The following is a 20,300-nucleotide window of genomic DNA, read 5'->3' as shown; positions in this document are numbered from 1 at the left end:
GAGATAGTTTGGTAAAAATCCAAGAGACACAAAAGGGCTGCAAGACTGGTTCACCTTTCCAAACTTGACCTATTAACATATATTAAAAAAACATAATAGAAGCTAATATTGAGACACTCCAACTCCAAATCCCCCCATAGAAGTAAATAATCAGACTTAATATTGAAGGACATTCAATTTTCCTTCAGTAGTCATTGGATAAAATTAGAATTGTATCAACTCAAGACAAATCTATGTTTGAACTCAAGGAAGCTTGTCATCAGTGGACTGTACTGAAAGATCAGTGGGTAAAAACGTGTTGCTGTTAGACCATTGGTCACTCAGAAGGCTATAAGTCCAGAATCTAAAAGCAGATTACTTGTCAATGGAAGAACTTGGACCTATCAAGAGTAATAATTTAGATATCTAGTGTAGAAAATAGAGGACAGGTTTTGTGTTCCGATAATTGAACTGAGTATTACTTCAGTGAGTCCTACTTTCAGTCTTGATACTTGGCTAGTGAATTCTAGGATTTCTTATTTCAGTGTACAGTAGTTGTAAGCTTCCACTACACATTAAACAGCACTGTAAACTGACTGACGCCTCAAAGGTAATACTGTTACAAATATTATAAAAGTGATTTTTTTTCAACCTTCCTCCTCCCTAAGAAACTGATATTTCAGGTATTGTACATTGCAGTTCACTGTGGAAAATATGCAAAATTTCAATGAAAGCAAATAAAATTTGCTTTAAAAAGCAAACAAGCAGTTTACACTGAAGTTAAAACAATATATAGATGCAAATGAAGGAAGCCTATTTTAAAGGGACAAAAAATAGATCACCTCCAATTTCACCATTTTACTTTACTTGTAGAGTACAGATGATGTGCTCAGATCTGCTCAAGGCAGAGAGGAAGAGGGACTTTCCTCTAAAGAGATTATAATCTAAGAACTCCACTAAGACTCCTAAAGAGGCTGGGGTAAGAGGTACCATGCTACATCAATGGTAGAGAGACACATTATGGCCAAGATGTTCAGCTTAGGCTCCTAAATCCATATTTAAGCACCTGAGTTAGTGGGCAGATTTTCAAAAACGCTCAGACCTCAGAAGTGCCCACTGAAGTCAATGGAAGCTTCTGCAGGTTCAGCACTTTTAAACCAACCAGGCCACTTATTTAAGAGTCTAACTTTAGTTACCTTGTTTTGTAAATCCTGGCCTATGCCTGTGTGAAGTATAATCCATCCAAGGGCACTGGGAGCAGGAACTGGAAGAATAATGACACCTGCTATGCCACTAAAGAACTCTGGCATGCATTCTCCTCCGTGCAGCCACGATGGCACGAGCAGACACACAGAGTGTGAAAGGACCATGGGAACACTCTTTCCATGCCCAAACTTAATCATTCTTGGGACTGAAACTCTGCCTGCAGTACTAGCTAGTAGTACACCCTTCGCAGACGACACATTGCTGTTTCCTGTACCCCTTAGAAGAAAATCTGTTCAGAGCCAGGCCTAGTTTAACCCTAAATAAAGAGACAACAAAGACATATTGTGGGTTGAGGAGCTATTCATCACAAAGTGGAGTATGGTTGTAGATAGGAGTAAGTGGGGGCAAGTTTGGGAAACAGAAAGTGGATCAAATGCTTACCAGATTCCAGTGAAGACACAACCTGCATTCTTCTCTGCACAGCTAGTTACAGGGAGTGTCTTACTCCATGTACTATGCAGGCACTGAGCACAAGTCAGCATTCAATAATGTTCCTAACAATAATAATCCAGTACATATGTTCTATATACATTGAGGAAGCAGGAGACATTTCAAGGCGGATCAAGAGCTACCGCTTAGATGTATAAGGAGCGAAGCCATGAAACTATCTGAAAGCATAACTTGAAAACGGCCTGCACAGTAATTATGCAGCTTGGATGTTTGGAATAAAATTTAATGCTGAGGTGCTCAAAGTGACCCTAAGGAATCTGGAAGCCCAATTCCCAAATCTCAGCCTAACTATGTAAAGTAAGGAATTACTCACCTTGTGCAGTAACAATGGTTCTTTGAGATGTGCCCTCTTATGAGTATGCCAGTGTAGGTGTGCTTGGTTCCTGAGCTGCTGATTGGAGAACTTTACTAGCAGTGTCCATTAGGCCTGCACATATGCCGTCTCTCCTCATGTTGCACCATGAGGCTAGCCAGCGTGCATGGGCTAACTCTCCTCAGTTCCTTCTCCACCAGAGTCATTGACAAGAACTCCAAAGTAGAGGGGAGGAGGGCAGGTTGTGGAGCACTCATAGGGACACATCTCGAAGAAACATCATTACTGAACCAGGTGAGTAACAACTTCTTTGAGTAGCCACTACAGGTGACTCCTGAGCAGTACCCCTTCTGAAGCATCAGGACTTCAGAGGTGGGTCTGTTGCAAAAGACAGCACCCTGGAGCTGAAGATGGCATCGGAGGCAGACTACCCACTGATCACAGTGTTCTGTGAAAGCGTGGGCTGACAACCACATCGCTGCTCTACGGATCTTTGAGATAGGGACATCCTTAAGGAAGACAACGGATGAGGAGATTGACCTTGTGGAGTGTGTACAAATGGCATCTGGAGTGGCCACTTTACAAACTTGGTAACTATGTCTGATACAAATTGAGATTCACTTGGAAAGTCTTTGGGCTGATACTGCTGAGCCCTTGGATCTTTCCACCATAGAGAGGAAAAGCCTAGGGGACTTCCTGAAGGCCTTTTTCCTGTCCAGGTAGAAGGCCAGGGCTCTCCTGACACCCAGAGTATGCAATATAGCCTCCCTGTTGTCTTGGTGAAGCTTGGGATAGAAGATTGGAAGGCAAATTAACTGATTCAAGTGAAAGTGAGAGGTTACCTTAGGGATGAATTTTGGGTGTGGTCCGAGTGTCACCTTGTCTGGAAAAATATAGTATAGGGAAGACATGCCATCAGAGCTGCACTCTCTCCTATTCTGTTGGCTGAGGTAATGGCTACCAGGAAGGCCATTTTCATGGATAGGTACATTAGGAACAGGTGGCCATGGGTTCAAGGGGGGGGGGGTCTAGTCAGTCTTTTCAGTACAAGATTCAACATGGGGGTAGGATGTAGAGGTTGTGGGAAGAATTTTACTATACTCTTGAGGAAACTTTTTGTAGTTGGGTGTGACAGCACTGAGTACCCCTCTACAGGTTGGTGAAAGGCTGTAATACCCATTAGGTAAACCCTGAGAGAGCTTAGAGATAGTCCAGCCCATTTATGGGTTAAAGCATAGTCTAGGATATGTGGAAGAGTCAAGGATGCTGGGGAGATTTGTTGAGACGTGCACCAAATCTGAAACCCGGGCCATTTCTACAGGTAAGTGCGTCATGCTGAGTTCTTTCTACTATGTAATAGAACCTCTTATACCTCTCTTGAACAGGAGCCTTCTAGGTGTTGGAACCAAACAGGAGGCATGCCTTGAGGCAGAGAATCCCCCGGTTGGGATATAGGGTATGTCCTTTGTTCTATGAGAGCAGGTGCAGAACGGCTGTGAGAGAGATCAGCAGACACGTCGCAAGCTGTGACAGATAAGGATACCAGGTCTGTCCTCAGCCAAGTAGGAATAATCAGAATGACACAAGCTCCATCCCTTTTTATTTTCAGCAGGACCTTTGACAGTAGGGTAAAGGAGAGCATCGCTTAATGAGTGTAGTCCCATCCTTGCTCTGGAACCATAGTATGGACACTTCTTGTTCAGGTAAGTGGTGAACAGATCTGTAGACTGTGTCCCCCATCAACTGAATAGGTTGTGAAATATGGACAGGTGTCTCTTCCACTCATGGTCATGTGGGTATTTGCTACTGAGACTGTCTGCTATTGAGCTGTGTACCTGGGAGATATGCCGCAGACAGTATAACATTGTGGGAGATGCATCAATTCCATAATCTCATCGCTTCTGCACATAGGGAAGGTGATCTGGCTCCCCCTGCTGACTGGCGTAGTACATACTGGCAAAGTTGTCTATCAGAATCTGTGTGTGTGATCCTCTGATGAGCAGGAGGAAATGGGCACAGGCATTCCTGACACCTTTTAGCTCAAAAAGACTGATGTAGGGGATCTCCCCACAGGCAACCATTTGCCTTTTGTCATGAGGCCGTTATGTGCGTGTCTCACCCTATGAGTGATGCGTCAGTTGTGAGGAGTAATGACGGTGATATTTACGAGAAGAGGTCCCTTTGCAAACATTGGCTGGGTCCTTCCACCCTTTTAAGGAGTTTTTGATCCTAATGGGTAGTGACAGCAGTTTATCCAACCTGTTCTTGTTCATTTTTTAAACCGAGCCAAACCACATTTGGAGGCATTGCATCTGGAGCCTGGCATGAGGTATCACTACCATGCCCACTGCCGTATATCCCAAGAGTTGGATGTGAAGCCTCGTTGGTATTTCTGGGCTGCTTTGAATGGTGTGTATGAGTGTGACTAAGGATAGAAATTTGTGTTGAGGTAAGAGGGCTTTGGCCTATAATGCATTGAGGTCGACCCCTATGAATTCTAGGCATTGGACTGGAGTGAGGGTTGACTTCTGGGTGCTCATCTGTAGACCCAGTTCTGTAAATAAATGTATTGTCGTATCAGTGACTTGGTGAGACTCCCAGAGAGATTGGGCTCTGAGAAGGCAATCATCCAAGTATGGGTAAATCATTATCCTTTGAGAGTGTAAATGAGCAGCAACCACTGAGAGCACCTTGGACAATTCCCTCTGGGTTGATTAGAGCCCTAAGGGAAACACTCTGCATTAGTAGTGGTCGTGAATCTGAGAAATCGTCTAAGAATCAGTAGGACCAAGATGTGAAAATAGGTGTCCTAGAGGTCAAGAGCCAAAAACCAGTCTCCCTGTTCCAATGCCGGAACAATCGTCAATAAAGTGACCATCTTGAATTTTTGAGCCTTGACAAACCTGTTGAGAGCACTGAGATCTAGCATGAGTCTCCAACCTCCCTTCTTTTGGGTATTGGGAAATACCTTTGCCTCATAGATGTTGAAGTACTGGTTATATAGCTCCTAACTAGAGGTTCTACCTCGTGTCATAGCAAACTCTCGTGAGAAGAGTCCCTGAAGAGGGATTGGGAATAGTGTTGTGCAGGGGATAGGGAGGTAAACTGAATGGAGTACCTACTTCAGATTATCTATAGGACCCATCGATCCGATGTTATGCATTCCCAGGCACTGTGGAATACTGCTAATTGGTGACCAAATCGGTGTGGAATGATGGTCAGTGTGTCAGTTGGGGAGTGATCTAACGGCACCTCAAAACCTGCCCATCAGAAGTGGTGTTTAGATGTAGAGGTTTAGGATGAAGACTGGGAACTAGATTATTTTCATTTAGGGCATTTTCCCTTTCTTTCTTTGCTGCTCGTAGTGGCACTGAGGTTGGTACTGAGATGCGTGTGGTCTATGCTGTAATTGGGGATGAAATAATCTCTTTTGTCCTGGCGTATAGATACCCAGTGACTGGAGGGTTGCCATGGAATACTTCAGGGTGTGAAGGGAAGTGCCAGTCTTCTTGGAGAAGAGCTTCGTGCCCTAAAAGGGAAGGTCCTCAACAGTGGACTACACCTCTTTCGGGAATCCTGACAAATGAGGCCATAACGCTCGTCGCATCACCACATCCATGAAGATTACGTAGCCACCATGTCGGCCACATTGAGGGCAGATTGCAGCAATGTCTTTGCCACTAATTGGCCCTCCTGGATAATGGCCTTGAATGAGTCATGATTCTGGCATCTTTTCAATAAAGTCATTCAGCTTTAAGTAGTTTATGTAACATATTTCGCCATGAGGGCCTGGTAGCGGGCAATACAAAATGGTAGACTGGCTGAGGAGTACACTTTTCTTGCAAACAGATCCAGGTGCTTCCAATCCCTGTCAGAGCGAGAAGCCGTGAGAGTTGAGAGCATCCACCATAATGGAGTTTGGTGCTAGGTGGGAGAACAGGAATTCAGATTCCTTAGCGGGGGACATAGTATTTTTTGTCTGCCTGCTTGCAGGTCGGGGCCACTGATGCTGGAATTTGCCAGACAGTCTTTGCCAGGTCTAAAGTGGCCTCATTAATCAGGAGGATGATCGTTGAGAAGGCCAATGAATGGAGGATATCAAGAGCTGATGGTGGGTACTCCTCATTTCCACCAATTGAATCTGGAAAGTGTCTGCCACCCTCTTTGCCAGTTCCTGAAAGAGACAAAAGTCATCCACCAAAGATGGTGTAGAAGGCATGATGGCTTCGTCCGGAGGAGGTGGATATAGTCCTCAGTATCACTTCCTCCTTGGTACCAGTTTCCTGTTCCTCTAAGTCTTGAGGCAGTTCCAAAAAGCCCTGGATGGTGCGGCCAAGAGAGTGTGCCTCAAGGGTTCTCGAGTGAGACTCAGAGATCAAGACGCATGTTGATGATGCGTCACCCAAGGGTCCCAATATGACTACTGGGAGGTGGTGTCAAAGCCCAGTGGTGGTGCCCAGGGGTGGACATATCAGGATGGTGGTGGTGGGGCCATCTGTGGGTATATCCTTGGGCGCTAGTTGGTAGTGAGCACCATATGGAGTTTGGGAGAAGTACTGCAACACCACCTCCTCAGGCTCACTGCTTGAACACTCGCTAGATAGCGGAGGGGCATGGCATGACAGAGTAGAGGCTCATTGCAGAGGTCTTGGTACCAAGAGGCGGGGATGCTGCTATTTCCAGCATGTGGAGGGCTCTTGAATGGCAGAGTTCTGCCTATACCGATTGTCTCACCATCCATGGCAGTGCCAGTGGGGATGGGGATCTTGCCCACACCGGTTACTCTTGTGCCAGTTGAGCCACAGCCAGCAGTATGATGCAGGCTCGCGTACTGGAAGAGTCTTTTTAGGAGAGTGCTTACTCCAGTCCTTCGGTGCCAATGACTTGACACTTATGCCCATCGGGCCTGTGGCCGTCAGCAGTACCAGTTACTGTCAGTTTCCATGAGCCTGGGTGTTGACTGAGATGGCCTCAGTGGCAGTGGTGCCAAAGATACCAAGCAAGATGGTGACTGCTTGCTGCTATCTCACTGGGGGGTGGGGCGGGGGGGTTCCCTCTCTCTTCTTAAAAGGTTTGTGAGAGGGGTCTGCAGCTGTTTCTTTGACCTTCAGCCCTTACATGTAGAAGTCTGTGGGGGAAGACTCCTATCTACAGATGACTGGGGTCAGAGAGCTGCCTCCATGAAGATAATCTTCTGGTGGAGCTCTCTGTCTTTGTGGGATCTAGGCCAGAGCTGTTGGCAAAGACCACACTTCTGTTGTATGTGGCCTTCCCCAAGGCAGCAAATGCACTGACTGTGCTTATTCGTGATCAAGATAGCTTCTTTACAAGGGAGGAAATTCTTGAAGCCCAGTGAACCAGACATACCCCATTTGGGGAAAGGTTCCCTGCTGGGGGAGAAAAGGCAGGAAGAAAACCAACTTTTTTTTTAAAAAAGGATAAAATAAAGTAACGGGGAAAACTACAGCTAGAACTAGAATTAGGAGACTGACTAGCTATCCTTCTTCGGCTATCCCTCAATGCCAGGATGTCTGCCAAGGGGGTTCATTGGTGGGTTTTCAAATGGCTGAGAAGCCCAATTCTTGCCCTGGAGATTTTCCCACCGAAGTAATAGGTGTAATTTTGGAGAAGACATAGTTGTTGGCTGGACTGTTGTGCCCTCTCTTTCCTCTTTTGTCGCTTCTCTGTCTCATGAACGCGTCTGTTCTCCTTGGTGTATGGTGCCTTGGTGTATGGTGTGGCGCCACTGTGTTCTGTTCCGTGCCGAGTCCTCCCAGTTTGTTGGATTGATGCCTCCCTTTTTAAGGTGTAGTTTCAGTACGTCTTTGAAGCACTTCAGCTGCCCTCCGTGAGCCCTGCTTCCCTGACTTAACTGAGAGAAGAGTACTTGCTTCGGTAGGCAAGTGTCAGGCATACGTACATAGCGGCCAGCTCAGTGGAGTTGATGTTTCATGACCTGCACGTCTATACTGCTGATGTTGGCAGCAGAGAGCATGCTGATGTTAGTGCATCAGTCTTCCCAGCTGATCCTGAGAATCCTCCTGATGCAGCACTGTTGGATGCGCTTGAGATGTCGTCTATAAGTTACCCAGGTCTCACACCCATAGAGAAGGGTGGGGATGACACTGCCTTAATCACCAAGATCTTGGTTTACGTTTTCAGATCCCAATCATTGAAGACTCGTTTCAGTAGTCTTCCAAAGGATGTGCTGACACAGCAGATCCTGTATTCAAATTCTGTGTCAATGCTGGCTGTTTGAGAGAGGTAGCTGCCAAGGTATGGAAAATGGTCCATATTTTCCAGAGGTCCTCTGCTGATGGTGATTTGTGGAGTCTGAAGAGTAGTTTATGCAGGTGAGGGCTGGTAGAGTGAATCGGTTTTCCCAGTGTTGAGATGGGCCCAGACAGCATCCCAGCTAAGGTTTTTACAGCTGGTAGAACAATGCTCCAGCACAAACTTTGCCAACTTCTCGACACAATCTGAACCTGCAAAGAAATTCCACCTGACTTTAAGAATGCCAACGTTGTTATAATATTCAAGAAAGGGGACAAATCTTTGTGCAGGAACCACAGAGGTATTGCCCTCCTCTCCACTGCAGGGAAGATCCTCGTTCAGATCCTACTAAACCGCCTTCTCCCCCTTGATGAGGAACTCCTCCCCGAATTACAGTGCGACTACCTGGGGTTAAAGATGACTAGCCAGGGACGGTTAAGAAGGAACTGAAGAGGGTTAGCCCGTGTGTGCTGTGTTCCAATGGACACTATTACTGAAGTTCTCTGATTAGCAGCACAGGGATGCAAGCACACCTGCAGTGGAGCACCCATAGGGACACTACTGGAAGTTGATTTTTCCTAGCAAGCAAGCTAATTTTACTAAACATCTTTTAAGTAAATTTAGTGCTTATGAAAGATGCTGGATTGGCAGCACTGGCAAACAAAGTCTTCTTTTCTTTTAATGATCAGATAGGAGTACTTGTGGCACCTTAGAGACTAATCAATTTATTTGAGCATGAGCTTTCGTGAGCTACAGCTCACTTCATCGGATGCCTACCTTGGAAACTGCAGAAGACATTATACACACACAAAGATCATGAAACAATACCTCCTCCCACCCCACTGTCCTGTATGACTCAAATGAATTTTACCTGAAGATGTTTACCTAAAACACCATATAAAACTAAAAATTTCCCCCTTGTGCTGTGCAGTTTATTACATAAAGAGAAACAGACAATTTGTATAAAGCACAAAATATTAATATAAAATTATGTATAGATCCAAGCAGGTTTTGTTCTTTTTTTTTAAAAGGAGTAGTGCAAAGTACAGCATTTGGTGGGACTTCACTGTTCTGAAAATTCATATATATAAAAATATATAAAATCAAGTATACAATGCATGAATTTCAAAATGAGGTGTTAATTATCCTGAGCCTTCTACTACTTGTGGCTGCCATTTAGATGGGAGGTGACAAAGTAGTTTTCATTCTGATGTAATACTGGTTTAATAAATTAAAACAAAAAACTTAGCATTAACATTTTAAATTAAAAATGTGTACACTATGTTAGAACAAAAAACAAGATATTTTTAATATTGGGATGTAAATGCCAAAGTGTTAACAAGATGGAACTTCATATTTCTTCTTTGCCATTTTTGTTTAAAACATTAACATACACAAGTTCAAGTAAAGGGCCAACAGAGCTAGAAACTGAAGTTCTGTATGTGTCAATATAGTTCAGATGATTACAGTATAAACAAGCTTTTTGAAATTATCCCATTAGGCATCACCCTCTCTAGAGATGAGAGACAGTTTGGTATCCATGAATACTCAGTCTTAAATAAATGCAAGGCAAAGATTTTCGGCTGTGCAAAACTGTGTTGCTTTTCAAACAGAAACTAGTATCTCCCAAAGAGTATGGTGAGTCCTGTAAACTCATTAAATTTTAGGACCTCACCCTAAGCTAAAACTGGTGCCCTACGGATTAATATTTGGGCTTATTGTTATATTACTTTCCTATTCACTTTTATTTTTATCTCTTTCATCATACTACCTTTTTCTCACAGGTAAAATCTTTTTAATCTTGGCAAGATTATAAACAAGAATAAACATCAAATATAAATATTTAAATACCAAAAAGAATACTCATGAAAGATTAAGACCGCAAAATTAAGAAAACAAGGCAGGAATTCCCAAATTTAAGGAGCTAGGTTCTACGTGAGAGAAATGTGTGCCAGCCCAACATGAATTGAAAAACAAAAAGGAATGCTACAAAAATTGGAACCATGGATAAATTGCCATGGAAGAGTACAAAGGAATAGCACAAGCACGTATGGACAAAATCAGAAAGACTAAGGCAGAAACCTAGCATGGGACATAAAAGGCAATCAGAAGAGGTTCTTTAAATACATTAGGACGTAAAGAATAATGAAGGAAAGTATAGGTCCTCTACTTAGTGAGGAAGGAGAGCTAATAATTTATGACATCAAAAAGACTAAGGTGTTCAATGCTTATTTTGCTTCAGTCTTCACTAAAAAGGCTAATGGCAATCAGCTACTCAAAACAACTAATACTAACAAGAGGGAAGGAATACAAGCCAAAATAGAGAAAGAACTGGTTAAAGAAAATTTAGGAAAAGTTACATGTATTCAAGTTGGAAGGGCCTGACAAAATTCATGCTATGATGCTTGAGGAACTAGCTGAAGCAATTTCAGAACTGTTCAAAACTATCTTTGAGAACTACTAGAGGATGGGTGACATACGAGAAGAGAACAATGAGGAGTCCTTGTGACACCTTAGAGACTAACAAATTTATTTGTGCACAAGCTTTCATGGGCTAAAACCCACTCCATTCTGAAAACTGACCATTTATTCCTTCCCTTTGTTTCCTATCTTTTAACTATGTCCATGAGAGGATCTTCCCTCTTATCCCACAACAGCTTACTTTCCTTAAGAGCCTTTGGTGAGGGACTTTTTCAAAGGCTTTCTGAAAATCTAAGTACACTATATTCACTAGATCCCCTTGTCCACATTCTTGTTGACCCCTCAAAGAATTCTAGTAGATTGGTGATGCATGATTTCCCTTTATAAAAACCATGTTGATGCTTCCCCAACAAATTATGTTCATCTATGTGTCTGATAATTCTGTTCTTTCCTATAGTTTCAACCAATCTGTCAGGTCTGAAATTAGGCTTATTGGCCTGTAATTGTCAGGATCACCTCTAGAGTCTTGTTTAAAAATTGGCATCACCTTAGCTATTCTCCAGCCATCTGGTACAGAAGCTGATTTAAATGATTTAAATTTACATACCACAGTCTAGGTCTGTAATTTCACATTTGAGTTCCTTCAAAACTCTTGGGTGAATACCATCTGGTCCTGGTGATTTATTACTATTTAATTTTAATCAATTTGTTCCAAAACCTCCTCTCTAATGACACCTTAATTTGGGACAGTTCCTCAGATTGGTCACCTAAAAAGAATGGCTCAGTTCTGGGAATCTCCCTCACATCCTCAGCAGAGAGAACCGATGCAAAGAATTTATTTAGTTTCTACACAATGGCCTTATCTTCCTTGAGTGCTCCTTTAGCATCTCGATTGTCCAGTGGCCCCACAGGTTATTTAGGAGGCTTTCTGCTTCTCATGTACTTTAAAAAAAAAATTGCTGTTACTTTTTGAGTCTTTGGCTAGCTGTTGTTCAAATTATTTTTTGGCCTTCCTAATTATATGTTTACATTTCACTTGCCAGAGAGTTTATGCTTCTTTCTATTTTCCTCCATAGGATTTAACTTACACTTTTTAAAGGATGCTTTTTTGCTTCTAAACTGCTTCTTTTACTTTGTTGTTTAGCCACACTGGTACTTTTTTGTTCTTCTTACTATGTTTTTTAATTTGAGGTATACATTTAAATTGAGCCTCTATTATGGTGTCTTTAAAAAGTTTCCATGCATCTTGCAGGGATTTCACTTTTGGTGCTGTACCTTTTAATTTCTGTTTCACTAAATTCCTCATTTTTGTATAGTCCCCCTTTATGAAATTAAATGCTACTGTGGTGGGCTAATTGGGTTAGTCCCTCCCCCCACAAGGATATTAGATTTTATTATGTTAGGGTCACTATTACCAAGCAGTTCAGCTATATTCACCTCTTGGACCAGATCCTATACTCCACTTAGGACTAAATCAAGAATGGACTCTCCTCTTGTGGGTTCTAAGATTAGCTGCTCCAAGACGCAGCCATTTAAGGTGTCAAGAAACTTTATCTCTGCATCCCATCCTGATGTGACATGTAGAAGTCATTAGCATTTTTCCTTACATACTGTGGATAAATAAAACTGACTTTTTCCCCTTAATTCTGCTTTTGTCATGTCTTTTTCTTATGGGAACTGAGTAAATGTGTAAAGAAGGTAGAGGTCAGAAACAAACTCTAAACTTGAGCTCAAACTTTTATCTAAAATGCCTGCTACTAGGTAGTTAGGTCTGGTCATGTTTCATTTAGTGAACTTTACATGTAGGTTACAAATTCATGGACAGTCACCACCGAAGTGGTCTGGCACTTGCATTGGTTTATTACAGACTGTTTGGGTGTGATCATTTCCATGACATCAGACGGAAATTTAAATTTCCTGGTTTTTGCTGGGTTATAGACACACATGTAGGTTAAAAAAAATAAGTATGTGTCTATTAAACATTTGCAACATTATTGAAAGGAATTTGGGTAGACCTGCAAACCAGGATTTTCAGCAGCTGATTCATACCACTTTATATTATATCTTTTATTTCTGCCTACTGGTTTCATTTCAGATGGGGGGGGGGGGGAACCTGGATTTGTGCTGGAAATGGCCCAACTTGATTATCATACACATTGTAAGAAGAGTGATCACTTTAGATAAGCTATTACCAGCAGGAGAGTGGGGTGGGAGGAGGTATTGTTTCATGGTCTCTGTGTATATAATGTCTTCTGCAGTTTCCACAGTATGCATCCGATGAAGTGAGCTGTAGCTCACGAAAGCTCATGCTCAAATAAATTGGTTAGTCTCTAAGGTGCCACAAGTACTCCTTTTCTTTTTGCACTAGCTATGTAAACAATAAGTACTGAATGCAAAAATATCTGCTGATTTTCATTTAAACCCTAAATTTAAAGTACATCACCATGACATCACGCTGTGCTATGCTGGTTCGTGCTAAAAACTGACTCACATGAGCATTACGTTATGTGATGTATTATAAATGACAGGATATAAATATTAATATGAAGTATATTGTTCATAGCACCCAAAAACCCAAGTACCAGATTTTTTGTTTTGTTTTATTTTTAAAACATTTTGCGGAACACAGTATGAGATAATTAACAGATGATGTGCTGCTGGGGGCCAAATACCAGTCCCATGTGAAGTCAGTGAGAGTTTTTCCTACTGATAGCATTTGGGCCAAGATTTATCTCAAAAAGGCTTGTCTATACAGTGATGATGATGATGGGCGATCACTCGTCACCGAGTCTGATCATCTTCCATGAGAGTTATGGTCCTCAGGTGGCTAATAAGGCCAATTCTTGAACCACAAGTTCTATTACAACGAGGGCAGATGTTTTCAGGCTCAGCAGGAGGCAGTTGACCATGACTGGGAGCCAGTCTCTCCTTCCTCCTGCGCCTCTTGTCCTTTTCAGCTTGTCGGCAAGCAAGTTCAAAATGCAGGGGACCATCACGCAGGACTTCACTCCATTTTAAGTGATCCTGGGCAAGTGTCTCCCAAGCTTCAATGTCAATATTACACTTTTTTAGGTTGTCCTTCAGCAAGTCCTTATAATGCTTCCGTAGACCACCCATTTTTATGGTACCCTTCTTTCAGCTGAGGGAAAAGGACCTGTTTTGGGAGGCGACAGTCTGGCATCTGGACAACGTGACCAGTCCAGCAGAATTGCTGAAGGATGATCATTGCCTCGATACTGGTGGTCTTTGCCTCTTCCAGAACACTAATATTGGTGTGCCTGTCTTCCCATTTGATCTTCAGAATCTTATGAAGGCAGTGTTGATGGTGCCTCTCAAGGACTTTCAAGTGGTGTCTATAGGTTGTCCAAGTTTCGGACCCATACAACAGCGCTAGGAGAATAACGTCTTGATAAACAAGAAGCTTGGTGTCCGTTTGAATGTCATGATCTTCAAAAACCCTGTGCCATAAACAAGAAAAAGCTACACTGTCACACCGCAGACGATGTTGAATTTCTGCATCAATATCTGCCTTGGATGAAAGATGACTTCCAAGGTAGAGGAAGTGATCAACATTCTCCAGTGCCAATCCATTGATTTTGATAGATGGGGCATGTAATACCTCATTTGGAGAGGGCTGATAGAGCATTTTAGTCTTCTTGATATTAAAGAGTGAAACCAAGACATGCGTAAGCATCAGCAAATACATTCAAGATCTTTCTCAGAATGGGTAAAGATGGTGTTGTCATCAGCATACTGAAGTTCCACAATAGATGTTGTGGAAATCTTACTCTTGGCTTTCAGCCTGCTAAGCCTGAACAGCTTTCCATCCATTCTGTAAATGATTTCAACGTCAACTGTAAACTTCCCAGCAATTAGGTAAAGAATGACGGCAATAAAAACCGCAAACATGGTTGGAGCGATGATAGAGCCCTGTTTGACTCCTGTTTGTACTTTGAAAGGTTCACTCTGGGAACCTGTGCTGCTCAGAACACAAACCTTTGCCTCATAGATGTTGAGGTATTGGTTCTATGGCTCCTAACTTAAGGAGCCGATCTATTTCTCGTCACAGTAAACTCTCGTGAGAAGCGTCCCAGAAGAGGAACAGGGAAGGTACTGTGGACAGGGGAGGGATGTAAAGCAGACAGAATATCCTTTGTGAACAATTTCCAAAACCCATTGGTCTGATGTTATGCATTCCCAGGTGCTGCAGATCATGGCAAGACAGTAGCCAAATGGGATAGGAGACACTGGTCAGCTGTAGCGTTTGAGAGATGTCTGTTGACACCTCAATCAACACATCACAATTGGTCTTCGGAGGTGGAGGTTTGCAACATGGAAGGCTGTGGACCTGATGATTTACACCTGGGGAACCCAGATTTCTCTCTCCGAGGCTCATAAAAGTGCTGAGTCAGGTATTGAGAGATGCGTGATTTGTGTTGGGGCTGCAGACTAAATTTCTCTTTTGTCCAGATGTGTTCATCACTAATGAGCAGAGAGTGGCCCTGGAATCTTCAAGGGTGTGAAGAGAGGCATCCATCTTCTCTGCAAAGTGCTTAGTGCCTTCAAAGGGAAGGTCTTCGACAGTTGACTGCACCTCTTTAGGGAAGCCCGAAAGGTGTAACCACAATACATGTCACATAACCATCACCGTGGAAACGGACCGAGCTGTTGTGTCGGCTGCATAGAGGGCAGACTGTAGCACTGTTTTGGCTACTAGCTGTCCTTAGAATCATAGAATCATAGAATATCAGGGTTGGAAGGGACCCCAGAAGGTCATCTAGTCCAACCCCCTGCTCGAAGCAGGACCAATTCCCAGTTAAATCATCCCAGCCAGGGCTTTGTCAAGCCTGACCTTAAAAACTTCTAAGGAAGGAGATTCTACCACCTCCCTAGGTAACGCATTCCAGTGTTTCACCACCCTCTTAGTGAAAAAGTTTTTCCTAATATCCAATCTAAACCTCCCCCACTGCAGCTTGAGACCATTACTCCTCGTTCTGTCATCTGATACCATTGAGAACAGTCTAGAGCCATCCTCTTTGGAACCCCCTTTCAGGTAGTTGAAAGCAGCTATCAAATCCCCCCTCATTCTTCTCTTCTGCAGGCTAAACAATCCCAGCTCCCTCAGCCTCTCCTCATAACTCATGTGTTCCAGACCCCTAATCATTTTTGTTGCCCTTCGCTGGACTCTCTCCAATTTATCCACATCCTTCTTGAAGTGTGGGGCCCAAAACTGGACACAGTACTCCAGATGAGGCCTCACCAATGTCGAATAGAGGGGAACGATCACGTCCCTCGATCTGCTCGCTATGCCCCTACTTATACATCCCAAAATCCCATTGGCCTTCTTGGCAACAAGGGCACACTGCTGACTCATATCCAGCTTCTCGTCCACTGTCACCCCTAGGTCCTTTTCCGCAGAACTGCTGCCTAGCCATTCGGTCCCTAGTCTGTAGCTGTGCATTGGGTTCTTCCGTCCTAAGTGCAGGACCCTGCACTTATCCTTATTGAACCTCATCAGATTTCTTTTGGCCCAATCCTCCAATTTGTCTAGGTCCTTCTGTATCCTATCCCTCCCCTCCAGCATATCTACCACTCCTCCCAGTTTAGTATCATCCGCAAATTTGCTGAGAGTGCAATCCACACCATCCTCCAGATCATTTATGAAGATATTGAACAAAACCGGCCCCAGGACCGACCCTTGGGGCACTCCACTTGATACCGGCTGCCAACTAGACATGGAGCCATTGATCACTACCCGTTGAGCCCGACAATCTAGCCAGCTTTCTACCCACCTTATAGTGCAGGATGATAGCTACCTTCCAGGATGATAGCTTTGAACTGGTCGTGCTGTGACTCTGGAAGCTAATCGATAAAGCTGTTAAGTTCCAAATAACTGACAGTCATATTTTGTCATTAAGGCTCGATAATTCGCTATTCAAAACTGTAGCATGGCCAAGGAATAGGCATTCCTCCCAAAGAGGTCCAAGCACTTCCAATCCCTATCACAGGGGTGGATTTCTTTTGGTACCGACAGCCCCAAGAGTTTACCACGTCGATGACTATGGAGTTGGGGGAGGGTGGGAGAAAAGAAATTCTGTCTCCATAGGCAGAACGTAATTTTTTTTTTATTGGCCCACTTACAGGAAGACATCACTGATGTCCACAGGGACACTACTCGAAGAACCAAAAAGGACATAGTGCATGTTAACTCCTTTTCTCAGCCACACTCCCAAAGAGGTAACCTAAGCCTTCATCCTGATGTCTCTCCGCACATAGCCCTTCTCTCTCTCTCTCTCTGTGCGTGCGGGCCTTCAGGGGTTGGAGAGTGGAACAAAATTTCCTCCAAGACAGTATTTCTCCCTGTATTCTCCTTTGAACTGAGAGGAGAAACAAAGACTTTCTCCAGAGCTTACAGGGGAAAAGAGTCAAGATCCATTATGGCAGACTCATCCATGTTCCATAAAGAGCTTAAGAAAAACACCTGATCCTCACAGATAGGTCTGGGAAGAGAGCTGAAAGAGATGTTTATCATCATCATCTCGGGTTCTAAATATTGTCCAAATTTGTAAGGTATGGTGGTATTCCCCCAGTGCTAACACCACCCTTTAGAATGAAAAAACTCAACACATAGGTTTGTGGTACTATAAGAACACAGTAGCTATACTAAAGTACTATGAATGATTACAATATACTTGCCTTTGAATTTCACAGGGTAATAAATGCAGGATCTACCATGAGTTTGCAAGAGCTCTTATCAGTTTCTGAAAGTAATTTAATTAAATTATTTAACTAATTACTCAACTAAAAATGCTGCAGGAAAAAATGAAGTCTCTTTAGATTTGATGTATCTTCTCAGCTTAATTAACGCAAGCTTTTCCTGGTTTAATTTGCACTTAATAAGCAGGAACTTTACTCAATTTGCTAATTACTACATTTTCAAGCTGTTTTCTTGAAATAGATGCCAGCCTACCACACTAGGAACCCAAATTTCTGTAGTTACCTCGAATTACATAATTGTCCAAAGCTTCTTCCATTCTTTGCAATGCTTCAGCTCTATCAGAGCCATATGTAATTAGCTAAAAACAAAGGTATTTAAGTTAGCTCTAAAAATTCAGTTTTAATGTCTGAAATATAATAATTTTCTTTAAATAAACTTCACAGATTGTATGTTTAGATATTCCATTTACAGAAATCATTTTGCACATATTACTGTCCGTCTACTGGAGCACTTCCCCAAAACAAGAGAGGTGACTCTCAACTCTCTGGCATCTAGATACCGAAGATCAGGTTCTTTTCTTTATATGAGTTAAGCATGTCTATATCTGACTCTGTATTCTTCTTGGAGTGACACAAAAAAATTGATTAAAGGTCAGGAACTCTGACTGAATTTCCATATTTCTTTAGATTTTCTTTTCTTGGAAGTTTAATTCTTGGCTTTTTACAACACTAACTATAATGTCCTTGTAGCAATTTTACCCTTAAATAATTGAAAAGTACACTCAAACTTTAACTGCTATTTAACAACATTTTTTGTCAGGGACTACAGCCCTATAATTTCTCGGAAAAATCAAACAAAGTTAGATTGACATGGGATAAGTATGAGACTGCAGGCCATTGTTTAAAATACTTTTAGGAATCAGAAAACATAACAAGAACAATAAAAAACAAGTAAAAGAGTGAATTAATTTCTGAGAGATCTGAGAAATTTGTAAATTTTCTTCCATATTAAACTTCCTTTCCAATACAGCCTCTCCTCTCTCATGTTTCCTTTATGCATATCACATCCAGCAGCTTTGAAATATTGGTTCATTACTAAAAAATCTCTTCTTTTCAAAATTTTATATCTAAAACTAGTATTTTATATATTAGAACGTTAAAAAAAAACACTCACTTTTGAGATCATGGGATCATAATAAATGTTAATATCACTTCCTTCTTGTATGCCACTGTCAACACGTACCTTCAAAATATTAAAAAAAAAAAGCAAATGTAATTTCACAGTGGAACAAAAACCAAGTTTTGACCTCATAGAGGACATACATCTCAAACTTTTAACCTTGCCAAGTTTCATGAGAAGGTAAAATATTCTTTTTCACCAAGGGCTAGAAAATCCCCTCCCACTTCCACCTTGTGGGAAAAATACCTACGAATTACTGTCTCTCCTTTAAAAAAAAAAATGAATGCAGACTTGCACTGTTAGTCAAAATCACTTTTTTCTTGTAAAATCCAGAGCAAACAGATATGGATTTTGATCACTATCAATTTATAGTGGTTTATACAACTCTAAATCTGAACTCTCAATGCAACCAATGCTGACTTAATTACCGTAATAAAATACAATTATAATTATTCCTCCAACTGACACCTGGCATGAAAGATGCCCCTTGTAATCACATCCTTTCTGAGTATGTATGTAATCACATCCCTTGTGTCCCACTATAGCCCTTCTGAGGGCTCCAGTGGGGACACAACTAAGATTCATTCAGCAGGAACTTTGGAGCTCTGCTTATCAGCTCTATAGGAATACTAGTGTTGGTGCTTTCATGTCTGTAACACTTTCCTTTTCTGTCTCACCCTCTCGACTGTAAAACATTTTTTTTTCTGTTGCTGCTGTTCCCCTGGGTGTTTAATGTTTACACAGCTTTTTCCATGGCTTTGCTTTGTAAGGACACAGCCCCAATTAAAGCTCTGATTCCGCAATTTTCATAGGAAAAAAAATAGCACAAGTTCAAAAATTTCTTTTGAAGAAACTGATTGCTGTTAACCAGCCAACAAGTCAGTTAGTATATTGCTGATTCTTGTTTTCATCTCTCAGTTTGATTTCATCAGTGTGGCATTGAGGTTAGCCATATAAAACTTTTAAAATGAGCAATTTCTGGGAAATAAATATTTATTAAATTGTTGCTGTTGAACTTTGGAATCTAAAGTACTTTAGTGTTTTTTTAATCAAAGTAATTCAAGACTGACAAATGCATCCCAGGGATCTTAAGGACAGAGGAATCCAATTGAAGTTGCTGAAACACCAGGGCTTTGATATTTTACATTGTAAAGGGGGTGGCAAGTGGGACCTAGAAACTCACTTAAATTTCCACCTGTGGGAAGGTTCTTTCTAATAAACAGCAGCTCATCTGATTGCAGCAAGGCAAAAAAAGGTCAACACAACGGCTGTTAGGCCTTTAATATTTTAATTTAGGCAATTACCAAGGGACCATATGTAGAACCTCTTGTCTAAAGAATCCACATGAGAACAGGATGATGACTTTATTATCCAAATGACCTAAAAGATATCCCAGTAGCTTTATTCTCTTTCTTCAATGATAACTACATCCTAACATGGGTTTAATGATCATTTTCTTTTTAAAAACTTTTATTGAATATTTATTAATACACACGCAATATATTTGTATATGCAGTTCAACAGCACCTTCATTATAAGAAATCAAGACGCTTAATAAACAGTTAGTTAGTCCTGCATCAGAACTGTGAGGTAAATGGCATTATTATCCCCATTTTACAGATGATGAGGCATAGCAAGGTCACAAAGAAAACATGTAGCAGGAAATTCAGATTTCCTGATTCCCATTCTTATAACTATTAA

At 41.9% G+C, this 20,300-nt stretch overlaps 1 protein-coding gene across 8 annotated transcripts in view; it reads right to left on the bottom strand.

The window, feature by feature from the left end:
* The window catches only part of PCCA (propionyl-CoA carboxylase subunit alpha), a 435,625-nt gene that overhangs the window by 199,914 nt on the left and 215,411 nt on the right, over positions 1-20,300 (bottom strand). For all 8 annotated transcript variants that reach the window (XM_048854281.2, XM_048854288.2, XM_048854316.2 and 5 more), the window contains 2 exons: positions 18,594-18,662; positions 17,703-17,778 (listed from right to left, as the gene is read on the bottom strand). In XM_048854281.2, the coding sequence (XP_048710238.1) occupies positions 17,703-17,778; positions 18,594-18,662 (145 nt within the window). The remainder of the gene's footprint in view (positions 1-17,702; positions 17,779-18,593; positions 18,663-20,300) is intronic.

Source organism: Caretta caretta, chromosome 1, assembly GCF_965140235.1.
Source record: "Caretta caretta isolate rCarCar2 chromosome 1, rCarCar1.hap1, whole genome shotgun sequence".
Taxonomy (NCBI): Eukaryota; Metazoa; Chordata; order Testudines; family Cheloniidae; genus Caretta; species Caretta caretta.
The sequence above is the reverse complement of the archived record's forward strand: the minus strand, read 5'-3'. Positions and strand labels throughout refer to the sequence as shown.